Source organism: Carcharodon carcharias, chromosome 32 (genome assembly GCF_017639515.1).
Source record: "Carcharodon carcharias isolate sCarCar2 chromosome 32, sCarCar2.pri, whole genome shotgun sequence".
In the NCBI taxonomy this organism is placed as follows: domain Eukaryota; kingdom Metazoa; phylum Chordata; class Chondrichthyes; order Lamniformes; family Lamnidae; genus Carcharodon; species Carcharodon carcharias.
In genome coordinates this window covers 1,282,355-1,307,000 of record NC_054498.1, presented here as the reverse complement: position 1 = coordinate 1,307,000, position 24,646 = coordinate 1,282,355, and the positions used below count along the sequence as shown (strand labels likewise).

Below are 24,646 nucleotides of genomic sequence, written 5' to 3'. Positions count from 1 at the left end.
GGGACCTGTACAAGCTGGACGGGTCACATCTTAGGACTGGGACTAATTTACTCACAGGGAGATTTGCTAGTGCTGTTGGGGTGGGTATAAACTAGCTCGTCAGGGGGGTGGAACCTGAGGGGTGACCCAAATGGGAAAAAGTAAAGTAGGTAACAGGCAGTAGTAGAGGGATTGGAGGGCAGGAGAAACGAAGCAGAGCATTACGTACGCTTCGAGTGCAGAATGATGTCAAAAAGACAAAGTTAAGGGCACTCTACCTGAATGTGCAGAGCATTCACAATAAGGTAGATGATCTAAAGGCACAAATAGAGGTAAATGGGTATGATTTAATTGCCATTATGGAAAGATGGCTGCATGGTGACTAAGACTGGGAAGTGAATATTCCAGGATATTCAACGTTTAAGGAAGGACAACAAGGGAAAGGAGGTGGAGTTGAGCTGATAATAAGGGATGGAATCAGTGCATTAGTAAGGGAGGATCTCAGATCAGAAGAACAATGTGTGGAATCTATTTGGGTGGTGCCAGGAAACAGCAAAGGACAGCAGACGTTGATTGGAGTTGTTTATTGGCCACCATACAGTAGTGGTAAGATGGGTTAAAAACAAAAAACTGCGGATGCTGGAAATCCAAAACAAAAAATAAAAAATACCTGGAAAAACTCAGCAGGTCTGGCAGCATCTGCGGAGAAGAGCACAGTTGACATTTCGAGTCCTCATGACCCTTCTGTTGACTCGAAATGTCAACTGCGCTCTTCTCCACCGATGCTGCCAGACCTGCTGAGTGGTAAGGTGGGGCATGGTGTTAATCAGATGAGAAAAGCACGTAGCATGGACAATACAGTAATCATGGGTGACTTCAATCTGCATATAGACTGGGTAAACCAACTGAACACTAATGCTTTGGAAGATGAGTTTCTGGAATGTATTAGGGATGGTTTCTGGAGCAGGATGTTGAGGAGCTGACTATAGGACAAGCTGTTTTAGATCTAGTATTATGTAATGAAAAGGGGCTAATCAATAATGTTGTTGCTAAAAAACCTTTGGGGATGAGTGACCACAATTTGATAGAATTTTACATTGGGCTGCATTTTGCCCCCATCAGACAGGCCCAGGAACAGCTGTGAAACTGACTGCTACCTGTGATTGGATCCCGACATTGATTTCACGCTAATTTCACATTATTTTACCAGTCAGCGTGAAAAACATGCGCTACAATGCTGAGTGCTATCGGGGTGGTGGGGGCAGGAGGAGGGCGAGCATGGAAGTTTGCGTGTGCGAGCGGGAGGCACAGAACTGCTTCAGGCAGCTGAAGATTTTTAAAATAAAAAACTTACAAATGTTAAAAACATGTCCCCTCATGACTCTCTCACACAAGATGGGAATGTTATAAACGACATTTATACTTTTAAAAGATTTTAAATTCCTGTTGGAAACCTCATCCCATCTGTGGATGAGGTTTCGTAAAAAAATCCAAAGGCCGCTTGACTTTTTTGCCTGCCCACCGACTGAACAGTTGGACGGGTAGGGAAACATCCGATTTAATTAATTGATTAGGGGCCTTAATGGGCCTCTTAATTGTCGGTGGGCGTGCTGCCACCTCTAGTGGCGCAGCCGCCAAGCAAGATATCGCGAGTGCGCAATGACATCAGGATGCTTGCCTGACATCATCATGCACTATTTTACTCCCACCCACCCAAGGAGATAAAAACTCTGCCCATTATGTTTGAAAGTGAAGTAGTTCACTCCGAAGCAAGGGTGTTAAAGTTGAATAAAGGAAATTAAGAAGACATGACGGACAAATTGGCTGAGGTGGATTGGGAAAACACATTAAAAGGTGACTGTACACAGTCAATTGGATAGTTTTCAAATAACTATTACATAGCTCACAGAACCTATACATTCCTTCAATGTACGAAAACAAAGAAAGTCAGTTAACTGAGTAACAAAGGAAGTTAAGGATTGTATAAAATTAAAAGAAAAGGCTTTTAAAGTTGCCAGAAGTAGTAGTATACCTGAGGATTGGGAGGTTTTTAGAATACAGCAAAGGAAGACCAAGAAACTGGTAAAGAAAGGGAGAATAGAATATGGTTGCAATCTAGCAAAAAACATAAAAACGGACTGTAAAAGTTTCTATAGGTCTGTAAAAAGGAAGCATTTGGCTAAGTCAAATGTGGGTCCATTACAGGCAGAGTCAGGAGAATTCATAATGGGGAATAGAGAAATGGCAGTGAAGCTAAATGATTACTTTATGTCTGTTTTCACTGAGGACGATACAGGAAGTCTCCCAGATTTAGAGATCCAAGGGACTAGGGAGAATGAGGAAATTAGTATAAATAAGAAGGTTGTATTGGAGAAATGAATGGGACTGAAAGTTGATCAGTCTCAGGACCTGATATTCTGTATCCAAGTGTTGGAAGAGGTTGCTATAGAGATAGTGGATGCATTTGGTGATCATTTTCCAAAATTTTATGGATTCTGGAATGTTTCCTGCAGATTGGAAGGTAGCAAATGTCACCCCACTATCTAAGGAGGGAGGGAGAGTTAAACAGGGAACTTACAGACCTGTTAGCCTTACATCAGTAGTAGAGAAAATGCTAGAATCTATTATAAAGGATGCGATAATTGGATAATCATGATCTGATTGGGCATAGTCAGCATGGGTTTGCAAATGGGAAATCATGTTTGACGAACTTGTGGCAAAATTTTGCCCTTGGCGCGGGTGCTTGGCAGGCCCACGATCAGCACCAGACTGCGATTTCACATTGGCAGGCCAATTAAGGCCCGCCCAGCGTGAAATGCGAGCGGCAGCGCTCTGAACACTGCCTGTGCGGGGCAGGGGGAGGAGGGTGAGTGGGCTGAGCAAGAACTTGGCACATGTGCGTGAGCGAGAGCTTCATAATCTCTCTGAGGCACAGAACTGCCTCAGGGAGATGAACAGAAAAAACAAATAATTAAAAAGAATAAAAATGCAATGAACCATGTCCCCTCATGTGACTCTGTCACCTGAGCAGGGACATATTATTAATGAAAAGTAAAGTTCTTATTTTAATTTTATTTGCTTTTGGAAACCTCATCCCACCCGTGGATGAGGTTTCCAAAAAAATGCAAAGGCCGCTTGGCCTTTTCACCTGCCCACCAACCGTTAATTAATTTAATTGATTAACTAATGGCCTTAAAAGGCGACTGCGCGTTGACGTCAGCATACTCGGCTGGTGTCAACACTCGTCATTTCACGCTCAAGCTGGCCGGATGTGCGCACATACTCACCCACCGAGCGAAGATTTCTGCCCTTGGAGAATTTTGAGGATGTTGCGAACAAAATTGATAAAGGAGAGTCAATGGATGTAGTATACTTGGATTCTCAGAAGGCTTTCAATAAAGCCCCCCATAGGAGGTTGTTTAGCACAATAAAAGTACATGGGACAGGAGACAATATACCAGCATGGATTAAGGATTGGCTAACAGGCAGAAAACAGCAGGAATAAATGGGTCATCCTCACGTTGGCAGGCTGTGACTAGTGGGGCACCGCAAGGGTCAGTACTTGGGCCCCAGCTGTTCACAATATGTATCAATGATTTGGATGTGGGCACCAAACGTAATATTTCCAAACTCGCGGATGATACAAAGCTGGGTGGGAATGTGTGTTGTGAGGAAGATGTAAAGCGGCTACAGGGGGATTTGGACAAGTTTAGTGAATGGGTAAGAACACGGCAGATGGAATGTAATATGGAAAAATGTGAGGTTATCCACTTTGGTAGGAGGAACAGATGTGCAGAGTATTTCCTAAATGGTAAGAGATTAGAAAGCGTAGATGTCCAAAGGGACCTGCGTGTTCTTGTCCATAAGCTACTGAAAGCGAACATGCAGATGCAGCAGGCAATTAGGAAGGCTATTGGAAGGTTAGCTTTTATCACAAGAGGGTTTGAGTACAGGAGTAATGAAGTCTTGCTTCAATTGTACAGAAGCTTGGTTAGACCACACCTGTGTGCAGTTTTGGTCCCCTTACCTCAGAAAGGATATTATTGCCATAGAGGGAGTGCAACCAAGGTCCACCAGATGGTGGGACTGTCTTATGAAGAGAGATTGGTGAAATTGGACCTGTATTCCCTAGAGTTTTGAAGAATGAGAGGTGACCCCATTGAAAGCTGCAAAATACTTAAAGGAATAAACAGGGTAGATGCAGGTAAGATGTTTCCCCTGGTGGGAAGCTCGGAACCCAGGGGACACAATTTCAAAATAAGCCATTTGGGACTGAGATGAGGAGAAATGTCTTTTCTCAGAGGGTTGTGAATCTTTGGAATTCTCTACCCCAGAGAGCTGTGGAAGCTCAGTCATTGAGTATGTTTAAGGTAGAGATCGATAGATTTCTGATTAACACTAACGTAAAGGGTAATGTGGATAGTGTAGGTAAAGGGATTGAAGTGTTCAAGCAGCAATGATCGTATTGAATGGAGGAGCAGGCTCGATGGGCTGAATGGTCTTCTCTTGTTCCTATATTGTAAATTGCTTTAATTTTCTGACCTTGTATAGTAAAATTTTATTTTTGTTTGTTCAAAACCTGTGGAATCTTGTGGCTTTCTTCACTGAGTGTCTTAAATTTCAAACTTTGTCTACTTTAAACAAAACGTCATTGGTCTCTCATGGATATTACCAACTACTCGGGGATCTGGCCAAGGATCACAGCAGCAGTGACAGTTGTTTGCTTTTACAGATCTGCAGCCTGATGCGAGGTGGAATTGCAGAACGTGGTGGAGTCAGAGTGGGTCACCGCATAATTGAGATCAATGGGCAAAGTGTTGTGGCAACTGCCCATGAAAAGATTGTTCAGGCTCTGTCTAACTCAGTGGGTGAGGTAAGATCCCTTGATGCAAAGAGCTTCTCTCATCATTCAAATTTAATGGACAGATACAAAAAAAATCTAAAAAGCTAATGGAATGCTGGCCTTTATATTTAGAGGACTAGAATATGTAGAAGTCATGCTACATCTATACAACGCCCTGAAGTACCGTTAACAGTTCTGGGCACCACAACTTAGAAAGGATAAATTGGTCTTTGAGGGTATGCAACCTGGATTTACTAGAATGATACCTGGGCTCAAGGGCTAAATTATGAGGAGAGATTATATAAACTAGGGTTTTACTGCTTGGAATTTAGCAGTTTAAGAGCTGATTTGATCAAAGTTTTCAAGATATTAAGGGGAACAGTTAGGGTCAAAAGAGAGAATCTAGAACCAGGTGACATAGCCTAAAAATTAGAGCCAGGCTTTTCAAGAGTGAAAATAGCAAACACTTCTACATGTGAAAGGGTGGATGACTCTTCTGCAAATAGCAATTAATGCTAGATCAATTGGAAATTTTAAATCTGGGATTGATAGTCTTTGTTAACCAGAGGTATTAAAGGATATGAAGTTAAGTTGCAGATCGGCCATGATCACATTGAATGGTGGAAGAGGCCCAAGTTGATAAAGGGCCTATTCCTGTTCCTCCTATGTTCTCTTACAAAGTCATGATTTCATGAATTCAGCAGGTAATGTACCCTGTGAGTATTTCAGGGTACAGGTAGACACCTCCCCTTCCTCCCTCATCTTGAAGTTGTTTGAATGCACAGCTGTTAAACTTGATTTTACATTTAAAACCATCTCAAAGTACTGAAACTAGAAAGATCATTACAACTTTATCCCCAAATGATCCAAAACTCTGTATACTTATTAGTATTAAGGGGACACGGTTTTATCCAATGGGTAGAAGATCCTGAATGATGCAGCAGAACATTATTTTCATTTCTCAATGATGATTTGCTGTTGGTTTGGTAATGTTGCGAAAACCCATTCATGTTTAAGCTGCACATCATCTAGCTGAAGTAGTCAACGCCCTGCCCCCAGCTGACACACTCGATTAATAGGTATGCAAGCCTTTGAGAAAGTTGAAATTTTTAACTGATGAATTTTTAATAATCTTAGATCCACATGAAGACGATGCCAGCTGCCATGTTTAGACTCCTAACTGGACAAGAAACACCATTATACATTTAACTGTGTGAAGAAACAAGTCCATCTGCTCAACAGACAGGAGCCTCCAGCAGATCAGCTGAAGATTCTGTGCCGGGAAGAGGTGATTGGTGGAATGAAGACAGAGAGTCAGTGCCTCGCGTATTGTGTGTGTCTGTCTGTCTGTCTCTGTGCGAGTGTGTGTGTGTGTGTGTGTGTGTGTGTGTGAGGAGTGTCTGTGCACCTGTCTCTGGGTGCAAATCCATGTGTGTTTTTGTCTCTGTGGGTGTATGTCTTTGGATGCATATCTGTGTGTGTGCGTGTGTGTGGCCCATGTGAGTGTCTCTGTCACTCCACTCTGAACTCTGCCATTTCCATTGAGGGAACAAACTGCTCTTGCCCTGCGCTGGAAAATAACAAAATATTTTGCATTTTATAAAAGTTTCAACCAATTCTTTCAAAAGTTAGTGACAATGTCACTTCCATGTGATGTTGGTGTGCAATAAATATTTGAATGTCCAGTGCTGAATGTCAAATAAAGATGACCATTGAGTCACAGTCTGTTACCATTAGTAACAAGTATACAGGGAATACTCTGACAGCCCGACTCGCAGTGATGCTCACTGCTTTGAACTTTCTTTCTAGTGTTTCCTTTGTGTATTTAGCCCAGTTGGAATGTAACAGATTAGTTCTGTTATCTTTGATGGACAACGGTTACTGGCCTAGCCTGTGTTTGTGCAGCGCGTGTTGTGTTGCTGGTGAGTGAGCTGTTAATATTAGAGTATTTGTATTTGTATCTTGAGATGCTGTCCCTATCACTAGAGGCTAAATGTTCGTTTGTCATTTTCCTTTCATGTTACTGCGGTTGGAGATGAGTTGATGCAGCAGCAGATCCTGCGATCGATGTTTTATTGGCTGTTGCATGAGACTGCAGCTAGAATACAGAATGTGAAATAAAAAGTTTGAACAGCTGTGGATCGCTGGAGAAAACAGCAGGAAAAATCCAGACTGGTCTTTCCTCTTTTTCTTTTTAAAAAGGTTGATGATTGATCTGGCGTTTCGGAGGGCAAGTCGCGGTGGGTGTGATACAAACAGTGGGAGAAGCACAGACAAGGGACTAAAAATGTTAACGGCACTAAATTTATTTTTTGGAATTATACAAAAAGTTCATCTTTAATCCACAGGATTCAAACCAATTTAAAAAGAAAATACAGAAAAATAAATATGGTCATTTAATATTTCAGTCAAACTCCGATACCCCTGATTCTGCACTTTGATGCTGAGCGTTGAGCATCCAAAATCCAAACCACGGCCTGCGCTCCCTCATATCAGACTTTGCTTCCTTTTGTTCACTGTCAGGTGAATATCTCGAGGCTATTTTATATTTCTTTTCTCTATAATGTTAAAATATATTAATACATCTTGCAACTCAGGAGAAAACAATATTGCTCAGTTATCCAGCGATGAGTTACAATCACTATGCTGGTATTTTGTTCCATTTGTGATTCTGGACACCTAGTCATCAGTCTGTTACTGGGGTAAAGTCCCAAAGCTCCACTTTCACAAATGGAAGGATGATTTAGCAGAGAGCCAGGACAGGCCAAAGGGCAGATGATTATAGCTATGGTCAACTCCCTGGGTCGTGAGAGCCATTGGTTTATTTTTCTCCCGGAGCTGATTGGTTAAACTCTTTGAGAGTTTTGGCACACAAACAAAATCACAGGCACAACTGTTCAACATGCACTTTGAAGAGAATAGTGTGCTATTGAAGGGCTGCTGGTTACAGTTTAATAGCAACTCTGTTTCAGCCTGCCTTGCCAGCTCTCCCTCTCTCACATTTCACTAAATGGTCCTCAAACAATTGAAGAACAGAGTGGTAGGGCTGCTGCAAGGTACCATGCAGGCTTAGTGTTACTCAGTAACACAGACACAAACAACAGAATCATCTTCACCCACATACTTAAGCCAGAACCAGTCAGCAATAATAAATTATAAATACTTATATCAAAACACTGCAAATGGTCCCACTGTAGAAAACAGTCAGAGCAAAGATTCATCCAACGTTTGCAAACAGCATCCAGTTGTCACAATCATACAGCTCATGCTGAAAGAGCCCGGTCTCCTTTTCCTATGTTCATACACAGAAAAGTTGATCTCTGGCTCTGGGTTTGAGTGCCGACTAATCTGTTTCTTCCTCCCTCGTCCATGATTTGTTAATGTTGACTAGCACAATCCACAGCGCGGTTCATAGAACGGTCTCTCTGCACACACCGATCAAACTGTGTGGCCGCTCGCATTCAAAGCTATAGCCCACTCGGAGAGTCCGCACTGAGGCTGATGGGGAGCTGAGATCGCCACAGCTCTGGAGGTATAGGTCTTCCTGTAACCGCATTCTCAACATATTCACCGGATGGTGAGAACTTGTCATCACCTAATGGGGATAAGGAAACATGTCAAAGTGACATGAACAGCAGCAGCAGCAGTGACAGGTCCACAATTTCACTCGGTCCCGGGCACCCACAGGGGAGCAGCGACAGCCCTTGATGTTGAAGAGGTTCCACCAGAAGCAGCAAATATTTCCTAACCGTTGCTGAGAAATAGTTTAAAATGATCACAACAAACAGTGATACCTGCACAACCCGCTCTGGCACTGGATGCAGGAGTGTCACCTACCTGGTCAATGACGCTGGCACTGTAAATAGCTTCCTCCATGTGTCGCTCATCTGACTTGATGACAGACCTGATGTTATTGACCACATGTTGTACCTCAGGAGCAAGGTTGCAACTTGAATGCTGCAAGAATTTAGCGACCAATATTTTTGTGTCCTTGTAGGTTTTCAGGTCAACAAGAGAATGTGGTCGTTCGCTGGAGATTCCCCGAGGTACCTGCTGCTTTAGGTGCCCATCCACCATCCCTATGTCACGCTGCTGCTTGATAGGCTGGAAACGTTTGGCAAAACGGCTGGAAGCAACAGAACGAAGCTCGAGATAGGGAGCTGAGGGAGAAGAGCAAACAATCCATAAAACAGAACTTTGAGGGCCAGGAGGACATTTTGCAGACAATTCACCTTCAAATATTAACCCTGGGTTACAGGGTGGACAGAATCTGGAAAAACAATGACATTGCACAAGACAGAATAATATTTCAGACAACAGAGGGCCTGGTGAAAGGATATACTAACTGAACCTAGTAAAAGGTCTCACACTAATCATAACCTGGTACCTCTGTGGGACAAGGCACTAACTAGCACTGCATGGAGCATGACCTTTCCCCCCTAAGCTCAGTGATGGCCATTCCCAGGTATTTGAGATTTGATCTGGAATTCAAGAGAGGCTTAAGTTCCACAGACATGCTGATAGATTTCTCTCACACTGCAGTCTATCAATGGCATCTACTTCCATGCACTTGTCTACAGATGGCCTTTGGCCATCACTCTGAGCAGTGCCCAAACAAAGAGCAAACAGTTCAGTGCACCTCAGTATAGAAGCTGCTGTTGATGTGAGACACACACATCTTGGGCCAGGAGTTCACAATTCCAGGAGACATGATCGCTTCAAACCCTCTATCCCAGGCTTCCCCACCCCTCCTGACCCCATCACTGCCCCAGCTCCCCTTGTCACAGTCAAAAAGCAGCTGAGATTTTCACTCTGGAGAGAGAACAACTTACCCCATGTCTCAGACAAGCATTACATTGCACAATCAGTAGATACAAATATTCCAGGCATCACACTTTTAGGAAAAATGTCAAGGCCTTGGAGAGGGTGCAGATAGTACCAGAGGTGAGGAACTTCAGTTATGTGAAGAAGCTGAAATAGATTCTTCTCATTTACTCTTATCAAAACAATATGTGAGTTTGAACAGCTCCATTAAATCTCCCCTTAACCTTTTGTGCTCTAAGGAGAACAACAGCAGCTCTTTCAAAAGAGCCAGCACAGACATGAAGGGTTGTTTAAGTCCAGGATCCTATGCCTCTATCAGGGTGCAATGTAAAGCAGGGTAGAGACTATCTTCAGACTGAGAGTTTGGATGCTTATCTATGTTGTATGAAGCCTGTGATCCAGATGACCCTAACTGTGATGCACACAGGGCTGTACAGACATTTCTCACCTTGAACATAAAAGTCATTAATTATATATATATATATATATATATATATAAATAACCCAACCTGGGTGTACCTGCCCTGGGAGTGTTTGATGGGGCAGTGTAGAGCAGGGTTACTCTGTCTACCCCATGCTCTCCCTGTCCTGGGAGTGTTTGATGGGGCAGTGTAGAGCAGGCTTTACTCTGTCTACCCCATGCTCTCCCTGTCCTGGGAGTGTTTGATGGAATAGGATAGGGAGAACTTTACTTCGCATTTAACCCACGTTGTACTTGCCCTGCAGTTGTAATAGGGAGAGAATACAATTTGTTAGAAGGGTATTATCACTGAGTGCCTGACATCAGTACTAAGTTGTCCCCCAGCATGACATTCTTCACTTTATAAGCAGAAAAGTTTCAAAAATGTACAAAGATGTTTGTTTTGACGCAAGCAAGAAATGGGGTTATATTCTGATCTGGTCAATAAATGCCGCCCTTGCTGACCCTGCCTGCAGCAGCCTGGTAGTGGAAGCATTGTCCTCCAATCAACTTGCAGGGAGTACAGGGGCTGAGTCACCTCACAGCAGGGGGCATGGGGATTAGGAGTGGGGGGAAGCAGAGGACATGCAGTAATTGAGTCAGTGCTGTTTTACACTACAGAGTTGATTGTGACTGCAATTGTGTAAAATGGCTCATAGTAAGGCAACAGCCATTTTTACATCTCTCCCCATTTTTATTCCCATTTGATTAAGGTGTATACAATGATGAAAGGATTTGATAGGAAAGTAAGAACAAACTATTTTCCCTCACAAGGGTAAACCAGGTCAAGGAGGCACAACTTTAAAATAAAAGCTAGACCACTGGCTGATGGTCAGGAAGCACTTCCACATAGAGGGGAGTGGAAATCTGGAACCCTCTCTCCTGAAAAGCTGTTATGGTTGGGTGTCAATTGGAACTTTCAAAGCTGACATTGGGTAAGGGTCTCCAAGATAATGGAGCAAAGGGTGGAAATGCATTCTGTCTTATGAGGAAAAGTTGAACGGGCTGGGCCTATACCCATTGGAGTTTAGAAGACTAAGATCTTATTAAAACATATAAGATCCTGAGAGGGTGGATGCTGAAAGGATGTTTCACCTTGTGGGAGAGACTAGAACTAGAGGACAGAGTTCAAAAATAGGGGTCCCCCATTTAAGCATGAGAATTTTTTTCCTAAGAGGGTCGTTAGTCTGTGGTATTCTCTTTCCCCAGAGAGCAGTAGAGGCTGGGTCATTGAGTATATTCAATGCTCAGTTAGACAGATTTTTGATGGGGGTTGAACAGGTAAGTGGAGTTAAGGCCACAGTCAGATCAGCCATGATCTTACTGAATGGTGGAGCAGGCTCAAGAGGCCAAATGGCCTACTCCTGCTCCTAATTCTTGTGTTTTTAAAATAGAAATCAGTAATTATTGAGTGGTGGAATTGGCTCAAGGCTGAATGGCCTTCTTCTGTTCCTACACTTCATTCGGCACAGGTTAATGGAAGGAGGTAAGGGAAGATTTTCAGTATGTGGAGAGACAGTCAGTGTAGCTTTGATTTCATCTCAGAACTACAATAATCAGTGGGAACATTACATGTGCACAGCAATTACCATAAACCACCGATAGTTTTATGGGGCTGGTGCTGTGTGGCAATCGGGTTCAATCAGCTGGGAATAGGATTGGAAGTAGCGTGTATCAGAGAACTCTGTCCTACAGTCACTGGCTGTTCACCTTCTGTAGAAGTGCAGGTGGCAGGATCGCTGCTGGATCGGATTATTCTGTTCCCACCAGTTTTTCTTCGAGCTGGTAGCCTGACTCCGTCAGACATGGTGGACTGCCTGAAGACTCCACAGCACATTTTAATTTGTTTGAGCGATGCAGAGTTTGCCTGGGCTGGTGTATGGGGCTTTTTCCTCACTGTGCTTGCACTCAATACTGGACACTCTGACAATCTGTGCTCTCGCCATTCCACAGAACCCTGCGATAGAGCTGGTGACCTGCTTCCTTCCTCACGGGAATTCTCTGAATAGGTCCTGTGTCTCCACCGGACATCAGCCTCTAAACTGGTGCAACCATGGTCTGTGGCAGTGGCAGGTATTGCACTGTCGGCAGAGTGCACAGATTCCTGAACATCAAGCGAGCAGCAATCCCCGGATGAGCCATTGTGTCCTGGGGCATCAGCAGGTTCACACAATGTCAGTGAGGCATTGTCCACAAACACTGAAAAGGAGAGCAGAATATTTAAACACATACGCTTGATAATACATCGAGAAAGAACGCTCCCTCCCTCCTGATCTGTGGATCAGCACACTGACAACCCTCACGCACCTCGCACATGTGACAATTCACCTTGTAGGATCACAGGCAGCCAGGACCAGTAAGCTATTCAACCATGGAGAGGTTACAGTCACACCTGCTCCTGACCTACACATGCAGTACCTCCCGGAGCAGGAATCTTGGCTGATGGCATTGGCCTAGGGCATTGAGTCTAACACTGGGGCAGGCCAAAAGCAGCTAACAGCACATTCCAGGATTGAGAGCTGGCACGGGGCATCTTGAAACCAACCCAATGAGTTCCGTCACCCCCCAAGTCATAGGTCGAGCATCAGACACAGCATGGAATTCTCAGGTAACACAAGATAAAATAGCTGCTCGAAATACGCTGCTGACATTGCATCAGTTAACCTTAGGTGTAAATATAATGTTTATGGTATGTGTTATATTTGCCTCAGTCCTGCTCCTAATCATACTTCCCCTCAATTTCTCCTGACTCCTTACATACCTCTCCTCTGTTCAGCTGTCTGCATTGCAGCCTGGTCAATCTCCATACTTTGGAGATGCTTTCTGGCCAAACTGCAATTTTTTGTTTTAAATCGATCTGACCTCTAACACAGAATTAACAAGGCAGTCTTCAGCTTTCATACCTTGTGTACTGAAGGCTGCTGAGATATTCCTATCACACAGACTGGAACTGGAGTTCTGTGAAGGCTCTGAGCTTTGATGATCCAGCATGTTCACCTGAATGACGAAACACAAGTGTTGAGTCCCTGAGTAAGGAGCACTTCATGACTGAATAGCCAGTACTGACCAACTCATTCAGTGCTGCCTGCCCAGAGTTCAGTCGTGTTCAAAGGGGAGGCAGCTCATATGCAAAAGGATTGCCATGCTGGAGAGAGGAGGATTTGTTAAAGCACAGCACAGAAGTGCTGTAAGAAATATACCTTAATGATATTTTAGTGTCACCGTTGACTGGTGATTGATCCCCATGATCATTACCATTGATCACCCTATTGCAGGTGGTGGCTTAGCACTAGGGGACAGCAGAGTCATAAGAGCATCATTCATAGGGTCAAGCTTAGCTGTGTTGCCTCTCAATACTGGATAACCTACCAACATTTAGTGTCTAGATGCTTACATGTGAGAGGTGTCGGAAAGAAGCTAGTGTCCATGCTTTCCCCTGTGAGAGTCAGTTGGGGGTTGGGGGTGGGGGGGGGTTGCAGGAGAGAGAGAAACTGGTAAAAAGCAGCTGTCGGCAGTCTTGATTCTGGCATGGGATTTCAGACTTTAGCCCTGCTGCACGGGCCCTTGCTGCACCAGCTAGGAGATATGGAGGGTGCAAATATTCAGCAAGTTGCGTAAGTATGGTTCCTGAAAACTGCCTCCATTGAGTAGTACCTAAGATTGATCTATCAGAAGCACTCAGTAAGGGATGTGCTCTGGGTGCAGTGGCACTAACCATCATAATACCTGTTCACACTAACCACCACATGGGGATCATCTTGTGCTTGCAGAATTCTCCTGTGAGGGAGTTGAGTCTCCACTTCGCCGCCTGTTGGTCTATTAACTCACCTAGCTCAGTGAAATTACTGAACTTGGCATTTTATAATACCCCAAACCTCAGTTCTCAAAATAGAGTAAAATTTAAGAAAGGTTGACATCAAACAATGCAAACCAACTCACAGCCGGCCGGCAACGTGTAGATCAGGTCAAAGCTTCAGTCAGCACTGCTCGTGTTCAGAGAGTGCATTAAAGTTATTGAAATGTGAGGCTGACCTTGGCCCTCATGTGGGAGAGGTCCTGGAAAATAAACAGGAAAAGCTGATTCTGTTCTTCCCTAGCAGAGGGACCAGGACCATCAAGTGCCCGACTGAGATCACTTAACAGCATGGATCTGGTCAGGGTTACAGGATTTTGCCAATTTCATTTGTTTTCTGAGCTGGGCTGTTGAGGGAGCTGCTCCCTCATTTTCTAGCTGTTCATCAAAATGGGTACGTCCAAGACATTCGAAAATTGAAGCTTTTCTTATTTAATCCACCTAGTCACCAGCTGGAGTGAACCTCTGGTCTGAAGTTCTGCTGACTTCATTCAAGCTTAAAGCTGTGGAATACAACCATATAAACATCCTACTAACTTTTGCTATCCAGTTTAATATTTGAATACTGAGCACTTGAGTGCGGTACCATAGGGAGGTCAGTGCCATGGAACCAGTTCCTACTACGATCTGCTTCCTCAGAAAGCCTGATTAAGTCCAAGTGATGTCAACCACTTATAACTGTACAACCAGCTCAGTGGGAAATGTTATCCTTTAATCAGGATTGCTGCAAACTCAGTTTGGGTAGCTCCTTGATCTGGCCAGTTTCAGCCACTGCCACAAGCTGGTGAAAGATGGTTCAATATCATAGCCCAAGTTGGGCTCACTCTTCAATCTCTCACCTGACTAGTGGGAGGTTGTCCAACCACAGCTTCATATGGGGGAGGTAATTCTGCAGGATAGAGGCTGCTGGGGCTGTTAATGGCCACACTGTACATGGTGCTGAAGGGTGAGTGTGGGAAGTCCAGGTGCAGGCTTCTGAAAAATAACAGTAAATGTTGTGAACCAATGACAATCTGCATTTTGTTGAGCTCCTCACATCATACTGTCTCACAAGAAGCTGATGGCAACAGGGTACTGGGGTTGACTTAGTGATGGGAGCAGCAAAACAAAGTAATCTGTGGCTACATGCAGCAAAACCTAGACAATATTCAGCTTAGGCTAAGTGGCAAGTAACATTCAAGCTGCAAAAAATGCCAAACAATGACTGTCACTAACAAGAAAGAATCTAACCACCTCTCCTTGACATTCAATGGCATTAGCATTGTTGAATCCCCACCATCAATATCCTGGGGGGTTAACATTGACCAGAAACTGAACTGGCTGAGCCACATAAATACTGTGGCTACAAGAGCAGGTCAGAGGATGGGAATCTGTGGCAAGTAACTCACTTCCTGACTCCCCAAAGCCTGTTCACCATCTACAAGACACAAGTCAGGAGTGTGATGGAACACTCTCCATTTGCCTGGATAAGTGCACCTCCAACAACACTAAAAAAGCTTGGACAAAGCAGTCCGCTTGATTGTCATGCCATTCACCACCTTAAACATTTATGCCCTCATCACCAGGGCATAGTAGCAGCAGTTTGTACCATCTACAAGATGCAGTGTAGCAATTTGCCAATCCTCCTTCGACAACACTCCTTCTATCTGAAAGGCTTCAAAGCGCGTGGGAACACCACCATCTTCAAGTTACACACCAGCAGGATTTGGAACTACATCACCATTCCTTCATTGTTGTTGGGTGAAAATCCAGGGTCTCTCTTCCTAACAGCACCGTGGGAGCACCTCCACTATGCAGACTGCAGCACTTCAAGGCGCCAACTCACTACCATCTAAATGATGGCCAAGCCAGTGATGCACATACTCTCCATAAATTAATATAAAAAAACACTATGCAGAGAATTCCAGAGACATTATGATTGAAAGATCAGATTGTGCTGGTGGAGCAGAGGGGAAGGGCATCAATTGAGAATCAGGCAGGAGGAAGGTGCAGTCAGGGGTATTGGGCTGGAGAACATCACTCACATGGGGTGCAGCTCAGCCCTGAAGGAAGATGATTCATTTTAAAATTGACTCATTGGGTCACTGTAAGTCAAGTTGGCAAGTTGGTGTGGCAGGTGTTAAGCAGTCAGATTCCTGTAAAAACCCATCTGGTTCACTTAATGTCTTTTAGGGAAGGAAATCTGTCATCCTTAACCAGTCTGGCCTACATGTGACTCCGGTCCCACGCCAACGTGGCTGACTCTTAATTTCCCTTTGAAGTGGCCTAGTAAGCTACTCAGGAATGGGCAATAAATGCTGGCCTTGCCAGCAATGTAAGAATGAATATAAGAACAAAAAAAACGCCTGATCTTTGGCACAGAAGAAAACCAGCCAGGGTTTCTTGCGCTAAAGGGCAAATGAGTTTTGCTGGTAAGCACACCTGTGTAGACACTGGCCCATGTCCGGCTGTGACACCGCCTATACTCTCCTTCTACTGCCTATACTCTCCTTCTACCGCCTATACTCTCCTTCTACCGCCTATACTCTCCTTCTACCGCCTATACTCTCCTTCTACCGCCTATACTCTCCTTCTACTGCCTATACTCTCCTTCTACTGCCTATACTCTCCTTCTACTGCCTATACTCTCCTTCTACTGCCTATCCTCTCCTCTGCTGCCTATACTCTCCTTTGCTGCCTATACTCTCCTACTGCCTATACTCTCCTACTGCCTCTACTCTCCTTCTACTGCCTATACTCTCCTTCTACTGCCTATACTCTCCTTCTACTGCCTATACTCTCCTTCTACTGCCTATACTCTCCTACTGCCTCTACTCTCCTTCTACTGCCTATACTCTCCTTCTACTGCCTATACTCTCCTTCTACTGCCTATACTCTCCTTCTACTGCCTATACTCTCCTTCTACTGCCTATACTCTCCTTCTACTGCCTATACTCTCCTACTGCCTCTACTCTCCTTCTACTGCCTATACTCTCCTTCTACTGCCTATACTCTCCTTCTACTGCCTATACTCTCCTTCTACTGCCTATACTCTCCTACTGCCTATACTCTCCTTCTACTGCCTATACTCTCCTACTGCCTATACTCTCCTTCTGTGCCCCAGTGAGAGGCAGCACTTTCAGGATAGGAGGGAAAACTAAAAACAGGGACAAGTGACACATAAGTGAACAAGGACTCACCTCTGGGTCTCGACTCCTGGGCTACAGGTGTACTCTGGAGGATAGTATGGAGGAGGTGGCATAGGAGGGATGAACTCGTCAAAATCCAGTGGTTGCTGCAGGTCTGTACCATGGGGTGACTCGCACTCAGGGTTCGCAGCTCTCAGTCTCTGTGGAATAAGCTGTCAGGAAGGCTACATGAGCAGCACAATAATGGAAAAGGACAGAACTGCCTTCCAGAGTGACATGTTTGGGATTGAAATTACATGAGAGCATTTTCTCTATTACAGAACCTATCATTCACTGATTACATTCTGGCACCTGCACAGATGCCACTGTCTACAAAACACCAGGAAGATGCAAAGCTGATCCAGAAGAAAATTCACAGGCTGTGGAGTTTCCCAGCAGAAATTTGACAATTCCAAACTACCAGTAAGTCTTGAAGCTAGCAATCAAATCTCCCTCTGCCTGTTCACAATCATTGTGAAGGCCTTGCCAGCGACACACTCATCCCACAAATTCATTTTTAAAAAAAACAGGAAACAGAGACGGGTTGAAAAATTTTAGTTCTTTTACTATCCTATCATCATGGTGTGTGCTACCCTGGTATTCACGATTGCGGTACTGACAATTCAAAGTCCATTTGTGTTTGTGGGCCAGATATGAGGGGAGGTGGTTACACAGATGTGAAAGTTTACTGATTAAAGCCATATGTAAGAATATTTTGAGTGGTGGCACACCATATAAGATCATAAGAAACAGAAGCAAGAGTAGGCCATTCAGCCCCTCGCATCTGTTCTGATTTTCAGTAAGATTATGGCTGATCTGATTGTGGCCTTAACTCCACTTTCCTGTCGGTCCATAACCCTCGACTCCCTTGTAGATCAAACATCTTTCTAAGTCAGCCTTGAACATATTCAATTATCTCACCTCCACTGCTCTCCGTGGAAGAGAATTGCAAAGACTAGCAACCCTCAGAGAAGAAATTCCTCCTCATCTCAGTTTTAAATGAAAACCCCTTATTTTTAAGCTGTGCTCCCTAGTTCTAGATTTCCCTACAAGGGGAGACATCCTCTCAGCATCTATCCTGTAAGCCTCCTCAGAATCTTACGTTTCAAGATCTCATTTTTCCAAACTTCAATGAGTACAGGCCCAATCTGCTCAATCTTTCCTCATAAGACATCCCCTTCATCCTGGATCAGCCTAGTGAATCTATTCTGAACTGTTTCAATCTAAGTATACCCCTCCTAAAGCAAGGAGAACAAAATTGTTCACGGTTTACTCTAGGTGCGGTCTCACCAATGCTCTGTAGCAAGTTGTAGCAAGACATCCCTACTTATATACTCTATTCTCCTTGTAATTTAGGATATCAGAAATACAAGATTGGTTAAACAAATTCAAGTGAAAACACCAAAACCTTCTCCCCAGGACACTGCCTCTTACTGCAGTGTTATTTCATGGACAAAATATCCATTTCTTGTGTTTTTTTTGTCGCGCGCCTGCATGGCTGTGTTAAGAGGCTATTTCACCACAAAGGATATGGAGGGCCATATCACTCACTAACATTACACGTGTCTCACCAGAAGCCTCAGAAACAGGAATCCCAGGCCAATTACTCCCCCTCTACTGTTGGCTGGCAGTCAGTCTCAAACTGGGATGAAGCTTGGGATCCCCCTGATGTGTGTGGCTCAGTGCAGACTGAATGGGGCATTTAAAGACCGAGTCACTTGGCCCAGGAAGTTCTCCTGGATTCAGTCAGTTTCAGCAGCGAGCAGTTCAGCTGTGCATATATGGAAGGAGCCGGGACCAAGCCCAGTAATACCCCAGTTTGTGCTGAGTTAGCTGATTGACACAGAGGTTGGGGTTCAAGGTTAGAGCTAAGGGGCATACCTCAACAAGAGGCAATTTCTCCAGGAAAGGAGGGATAAAAAAATTGGCAAAAAATTTGTTTACAATATTGTTTTAAATTACATCATGGGAGGAATTAATATTAGATGGGGGAGTGAAAGTTGAAATAAAATAAAGAACTTCTATTAAAATACACCTGTCAAAGCACTTCACACCAATGGATTAGTTTTAGAGGTTAGTCACTGTTACATAGCCTTGGATGTTAGCCAGGGTCAACACTACAAGATCCTACAAGCAGCTAGTGCTGTCAGGGATAACTCCCCTGCTCTAAATGGCACATTGGTATGTTTTATGTCCATCAGAGAGGGTGGTTTAACGTCTCATCCTAAAGACAGCATCTTTGACAGTAGCCTCCCATTACTGCACTTGGAATGGTAACCTAGTTCATGCACTCACGTGAGGAGTGCCAGCTGAAATCACATCTTCTGATTCAGGGGCAGGTGCTACCCACTGAGTCACAGCTTAACATTTAATAACCATGTCAAAAAAGTTTGGACCAGCAATGCCTACCACAGCATCTTACTGTAATTCCCAGCTGAGCTGTCCCAAGATCACAACTGAACCTGCCGAGATGATCTGGTATTGTAGATCGCGTTCTAAGGGTATATTGTGTGAAATCAGAATTCATCCTGGTCTCCTACCCTCGCTCATTTCTTTTCTCAACAAAATTATGAGTTTTCACCTTCTTCAATCTTCTCACCCCAAACTACTTAATAATTCAGATTGAAAAAGCACATTGTTCCTTTTTTTTTGCTGGAGAGGTTTCTGAGTGGGGAAAAAGGATTTGAGCTGCAGGAGACATGTGTTAGGTAATTGATGGGCCTCCTAATATCCTGTCTGCATACATTTGTATACAATTAATCAAGGCAATAAAAGAGGCAACTCCTGTGGGTATAGTAAATAGACGCAGGCTTGTTAGAAATGCTGCCTTTCCATTACTGAACAGACACTTACCATCTGCATAATATCAGCTGTGACCATCTGCATGCAGCACATTGCAGTAGCCAGGGCACATACAATGGTAGAGATGACGTTCAATGCACAGATGCTGAATAAAAGATCCTGTAGAGAGAGAGAGGCTAGGATGTTAGCTTTGCTCAAAGTAGTAGGCACAGTGCAGCTTAAACATATTTAATGGCCCATTGGCCCTTCACTAACTTCCTAATATAATAAGTGCACAACTTAATGTCAGAGTCTGTGGGATTAGATTTGAAGCTGTGCTGATTTACAGTTAGTGGGCCACTGTGCTCTGCGCCCCCTGGGACCTGAAAGGCAAAGCTAAGAAAATGCATAAATTGATCACTTGTAAAAGCATGTCTGTATGAATAATTACCTTGTTGAAATCCAAGCTTACCTCTTATCCAAATGATGGTAAATATTGCAAGGTGAGCAAACATGGAACTTGAAGAGAAAAGCCAAAACCAAGGACAGATTATACATAGAGAGAGAGAGGGAGAGAGAGTGTCTGCAGGTAAGAGAGGGAAGCTGACTAGATGCCCATTCGAACATTGATACGTCAGTCTGTTGGTATTTCATTTGGAGACGGAAACAGACTGAAGCCCTGCTCCGGTGCCAACAGTTTACTGAGGCAAAACAGCACTGACAACACATCTGTTACCTAGTAGACTCAAGAAACATTGCACTTTACTGAGATCTCATCACTCATTGGAAAATCTCATAACAGTGTTGCACAGTGGAAGAACATGAGCTGCTGTTGTGGTTTCAGGCCGGCCCACATCACAATCATTTAAATTAAATTCAAATTGAAACTTGGCTCGGGGTCAATGTTTCAACGTTTGACCAATTTGGCCGAGGTTTTACTGAAACTCCTCTCCCCATCAAAGCTTGCTGATTATTGGGAGAGGATGGGAATGTGTGGAGTGAGGCTCTGGGGCTGCCCAGTATCTTCTCTCCAACATCCAACCACAGTCCGTTTTCCAATCCAGTTTCTGATGTGTCTGTGTGCTGGACACAATGTCTGGAGTGAGAGCCAATGAATGATTCTGAAGATGTGACTATGAAACTAGCTGATAGGATGTGGCCCAGAGCTGTGCCAGGCGAATCTGTCTCTATTTATTTCCTGTCATTGAATCTAACTTGGCGTTATTGAGGTAAGAAGCTAGCCATAAGCGTGTATGGACTACAATTCCTCCTGTCCCAACATGGTGGGCTGGTACTTTTAAAACCATCTCAAAGCCATACCAAAATTTAAAGACTTGCAATTATATAGCACCTTTCATGACCATCAGAAGTCCCAAAGTTGTACAGCCAATGAAGTACTTTTGAAGTGGGAATGTGGGAAACGCCACAGTCAGTTTGTGCCCAGTAAGCTCCCACAAACAATGTGATAATGACCAGAATCTGTTTTGTGCGATGTTGATTGTGGGATAAATGTTGGCCAGGGCACCAAGGGTAACTTACCTGCTTTTCTTTAAAATAACCTCATGGGATCTTTTACACCCAAAGGTGGCATCTCTGACAGGTCAGTACTTCCCTGGAGTGTCTGTCTCGATGGGAGTGGGACTTGAACCCACAACTGTCTGACCCAGAGGTCAGCACCGGAGCCACCGCTGACACTTTTAACCTGTGGTCCTGGCTATTCAAACAACCAGTGAGTGAGCTCCCTACTTGCATTGATGATCATGGGCTGAATGGAGCAGATGGACTTCACTATTGTTGGGTAAAGCAAGTGGGTCCACCACAGACCCCTAGCTAGCGGGCTGCTCTAGGCTTGTTAGCAAGTGTCATCCCTTGTATCACAGAGAGAGGGTGTACATGAGAGGAGAGGGGTTTATCTAAGAAAATGGGGGGTGGGGGGGGAATAAATAATTGTTGCGGCAACCTGGTTGGAAAAGGGGCAATTCCTAGCTGTTAATATCATTTCTGAACATTTCAATCTCCTTTCAAACTTACTTTTCTAAGCATCACTTTCCTGGTGGAATAGCAAAGTCTTACTATTTACTTTGTGAAAGTTTGACTGAGACTGAGACAGACCCACTTTGTGAAACGATCATTTGTCAGTAAAGTGAGTGCTTCTGAAAGGTGTTTTCTTCAGGTATGTTTCTGTAGCTCATCAGAGGCAGACATGATGTTGAGACCACCCCGGGTGCCTGTCATTCCCATCACACACTGGATTCGGTCCTACAAAGAACCCATTTATTCGGCGCTTCCTTTTTTAACTTTGCAAATGCAGCATCAGTTCACCCACCCAGTTTGAATGTTTTGGAACTCATTCATTTTGGGACCCCCCCTCCCCACCGTTATTTGGGGGCCCCGCACCACAGTACAGTGTGTTTCATTGTAAATCCGCCCTTGATTTGAAGGGTACAGGGTGAAGTTTCCAAGTATTGCTGTGTGAATCCATATTGGTAATCCATTTCTGTGCCCAGTGCAAAATCAAATTACTGTGGATGCGGAAGTCTAAAATAACAGAAACATGCAGCAGGTAAGGCAGCATCTGCCTATTTCAAACAATGACCTTCAAATCAGTTCAGTTCAATTCTGATGAAAGGTCATCAATATGCAAACTTTATTATGTTTTTCACCTCCACAGACTCTGCCTGATCTGCTGAGAGTTTTTAGCATATTTTTGTTTTCATTTCTGTGCCCAGTGTTGCATTCTGCATTCAGGGTTGGATTCAATTCTGGACTGGGGTTAGAATTGGTTCTGTAGTTGGGGCTGAGTTCAGCAGGGTCTTACCTTTAAAGCCAGGCGCACCATGCTACACTCTTGGACTGGGTTAAGTTTCAGTGTTTCACTGAGGGTGCTGCAGCCTTTTGCCTCCTCCTGAATCTCGCAGCAAACACACACCCCATCACCGTCAAACTTATACTGCCAAACAAAACACAACCATCAGAGGTAGCAGCTACAACACATTGAATTATACAGGTTTCTTGTGTGCAATTAATTTAATCTGCCATGGTCCTATTCAGTTACGTATCTTGTCCAACATTGTTTGAGCCATCTTCGATTTCATTCTGGTCCCAGTTTGTATTGGGTTTCAGAGTAAAGAACAAATGAGGTACTAAAGTTCACCCAGTGCCTTGTCACCTGGTGCCACCGAGCAAGGTAAAATGTTTATTAACCTGACCCCTTGACATGCAGCTATAAAATGGGGACTGGGTTCACACTGCACCATCACTGAGCTCTGACGTACCAGCTGACAATACTGGAGGGAGGTCACCATCTGAGCATTCTGACAGGAAAGGATGGAGCCAGCCAGGTTAAGCATCACACATACAGCTGAAAGCAGCATGAAGAAAGTGATCTGTGGGCAGAAAACATTAAACTGTCAGATGTTGGCACTCGGAGAAATGCGCACCCATTTGGGGAGGATGACAGCTGCAACTTAATCTCCAAGATTCCGATCTCTGTGAGAACTATGAATCCATCCTGCAGCTCTCCACATTCAATGGTCCTAACTGGTCACTCCATGGCCTCAATTGTCTCTGCAGCGAATTAGCCTTTAAACCCTGTAAAACCAGTTAGACAGTTCTAACACTCAAGAGTATGGTTGCCAACTGTGGTTAAATGTATTCCTGGAGGTTTCATCACATGACTTGCCTCCACGCTCCTGCCCATTAGTCGGCCAACAGATCCCATCCTTGTGATGCACTGATTTCCTAACCAGTGATGCATATTGCAATGCCCTGAGCCTCAGGCTGTATAAGGCATAGGGTTACGACATACAGTGGAGACTGGGTTGTATCTCACACAATGAGTGTATACCCACAGCCAAGCCATTGAATCAGCTTCTCAAGTGTGCAGTAATAAAGGCTCCATTCAGAGTCCATTTGACTAATCTTCCCTAATTTAGTCTTCTCTCCCACACTGCCAGCTGATCCCCAACTGTAAGGAACACTAACTTCCTGCCCTCAAAAAAAAAATCAGTGCTTTTACATTTCCGTACAATGCCCAGCTTTGCTTCTGAACATGTACCAATCACCAACACTTCTTAATGGCATGAATTAATTCGGAATCACCTTCCTTCTTCCGAAGTTTGTTCCACATATCCAGTATCCTGTGTGGGGAAATGTATTCTCTAATCTTGTTATTTTCTAAAGGATGTGTGTGTAGAGTTTGTTTCTTGTCCTCTAATCATTTACTGAGATACTTAAAAAAACGTTTTTGATCTTTTGAAACAGATCCTGTTCTTTCTCTCAAATGTCAAATTATTTTTATTGAATATTCATTCAGGACACAATTAATATCATGCAACCATTAAAAGTAAGTCCACAGCAGGAGCTCAACTCAATCTGAGCTGATGCTCCAATGCTGTACCGAGGGGGACTGGTGCTGCAGTGAGATGTTAATCCAAGGCCATTAATGATTCTATGATATTAATTGAAGAGCAGGGAACTCTCCCAATTTCCTGGTCAACATTCCTTCCTTAACCCAAACCATCAAAAAACAGATCATCTGGGCATTCATTTCATTATTTGTGGGGTGTTCCATCTGCATGAATGGCTACAGCTTCTGTTTACATAGCAACAGTCACTGCACTTCGGAGCAATTCACTGTCTGAAGCACTTTACGATTTTTGGCTAGATAAGCTGAGCAAATGCAGGGCAAAAATCTGTTTGATAGAATGTATGTCTAAATACGCGCTGAGAATTGTGTT

General features: G+C 44.0%; 2 protein-coding genes across 10 annotated transcripts in view; one reads left to right on the top strand and one right to left on the bottom strand.

Annotated features, from left to right (window-relative positions):
• apba2b (amyloid beta (A4) precursor protein-binding, family A, member 2b) overlaps positions 1–6,983 on the top strand; it is a 302,071-nt gene extending 295,088 nt beyond the window's left edge. For all 5 annotated transcript variants that reach the window (XM_041178422.1, XM_041178426.1, XM_041178425.1 and 2 more), the window contains 2 exons: positions 4,712–4,852; positions 5,960–6,983. In XM_041178422.1, coding sequence (XP_041034356.1) covers positions 4,712–4,852; positions 5,960–6,031 — 213 coding nt within the window. In that variant the 3' untranslated portion in view covers positions 6,032–6,983. The remainder of the gene's footprint in view (positions 1–4,711; positions 4,853–5,959) is intronic.
• A 129-nt stretch (positions 6,984–7,112) lies between these two features.
• Positions 7,113–24,646, bottom strand: part of fam189a1 (family with sequence similarity 189 member A1) — a 63,701-nt gene continuing 46,167 nt past the window's right edge. For 2 of the 5 annotated variants that reach the window (XM_041178427.1, XM_041178431.1), the window contains 9 exons: positions 23,183–23,293; positions 22,726–22,857; positions 19,980–20,087; positions 17,139–17,299; positions 14,799–14,934; positions 13,010–13,103; positions 11,817–12,305; positions 8,660–8,982; positions 7,113–8,417 (listed from right to left, as the gene is read on the bottom strand). In XM_041178427.1, coding sequence (XP_041034361.1) covers positions 8,232–8,417; positions 8,660–8,982; positions 11,817–12,305; positions 13,010–13,103; positions 14,799–14,934; positions 17,139–17,299; positions 19,980–20,087; positions 22,726–22,857; positions 23,183–23,293 — 1,740 coding nt within the window. In that variant the 3' untranslated portion in view covers positions 7,113–8,231. The remainder of the gene's footprint in view (positions 8,418–8,659; positions 8,983–11,816; positions 12,306–13,009; positions 13,104–14,798; positions 14,935–17,138; positions 17,300–19,979; positions 20,088–22,725; positions 22,858–23,182; positions 23,294–24,646) is intronic. The other 3 variants (XM_041178428.1, XM_041178429.1, XM_041178430.1) reach the window with 3 other exon arrangements.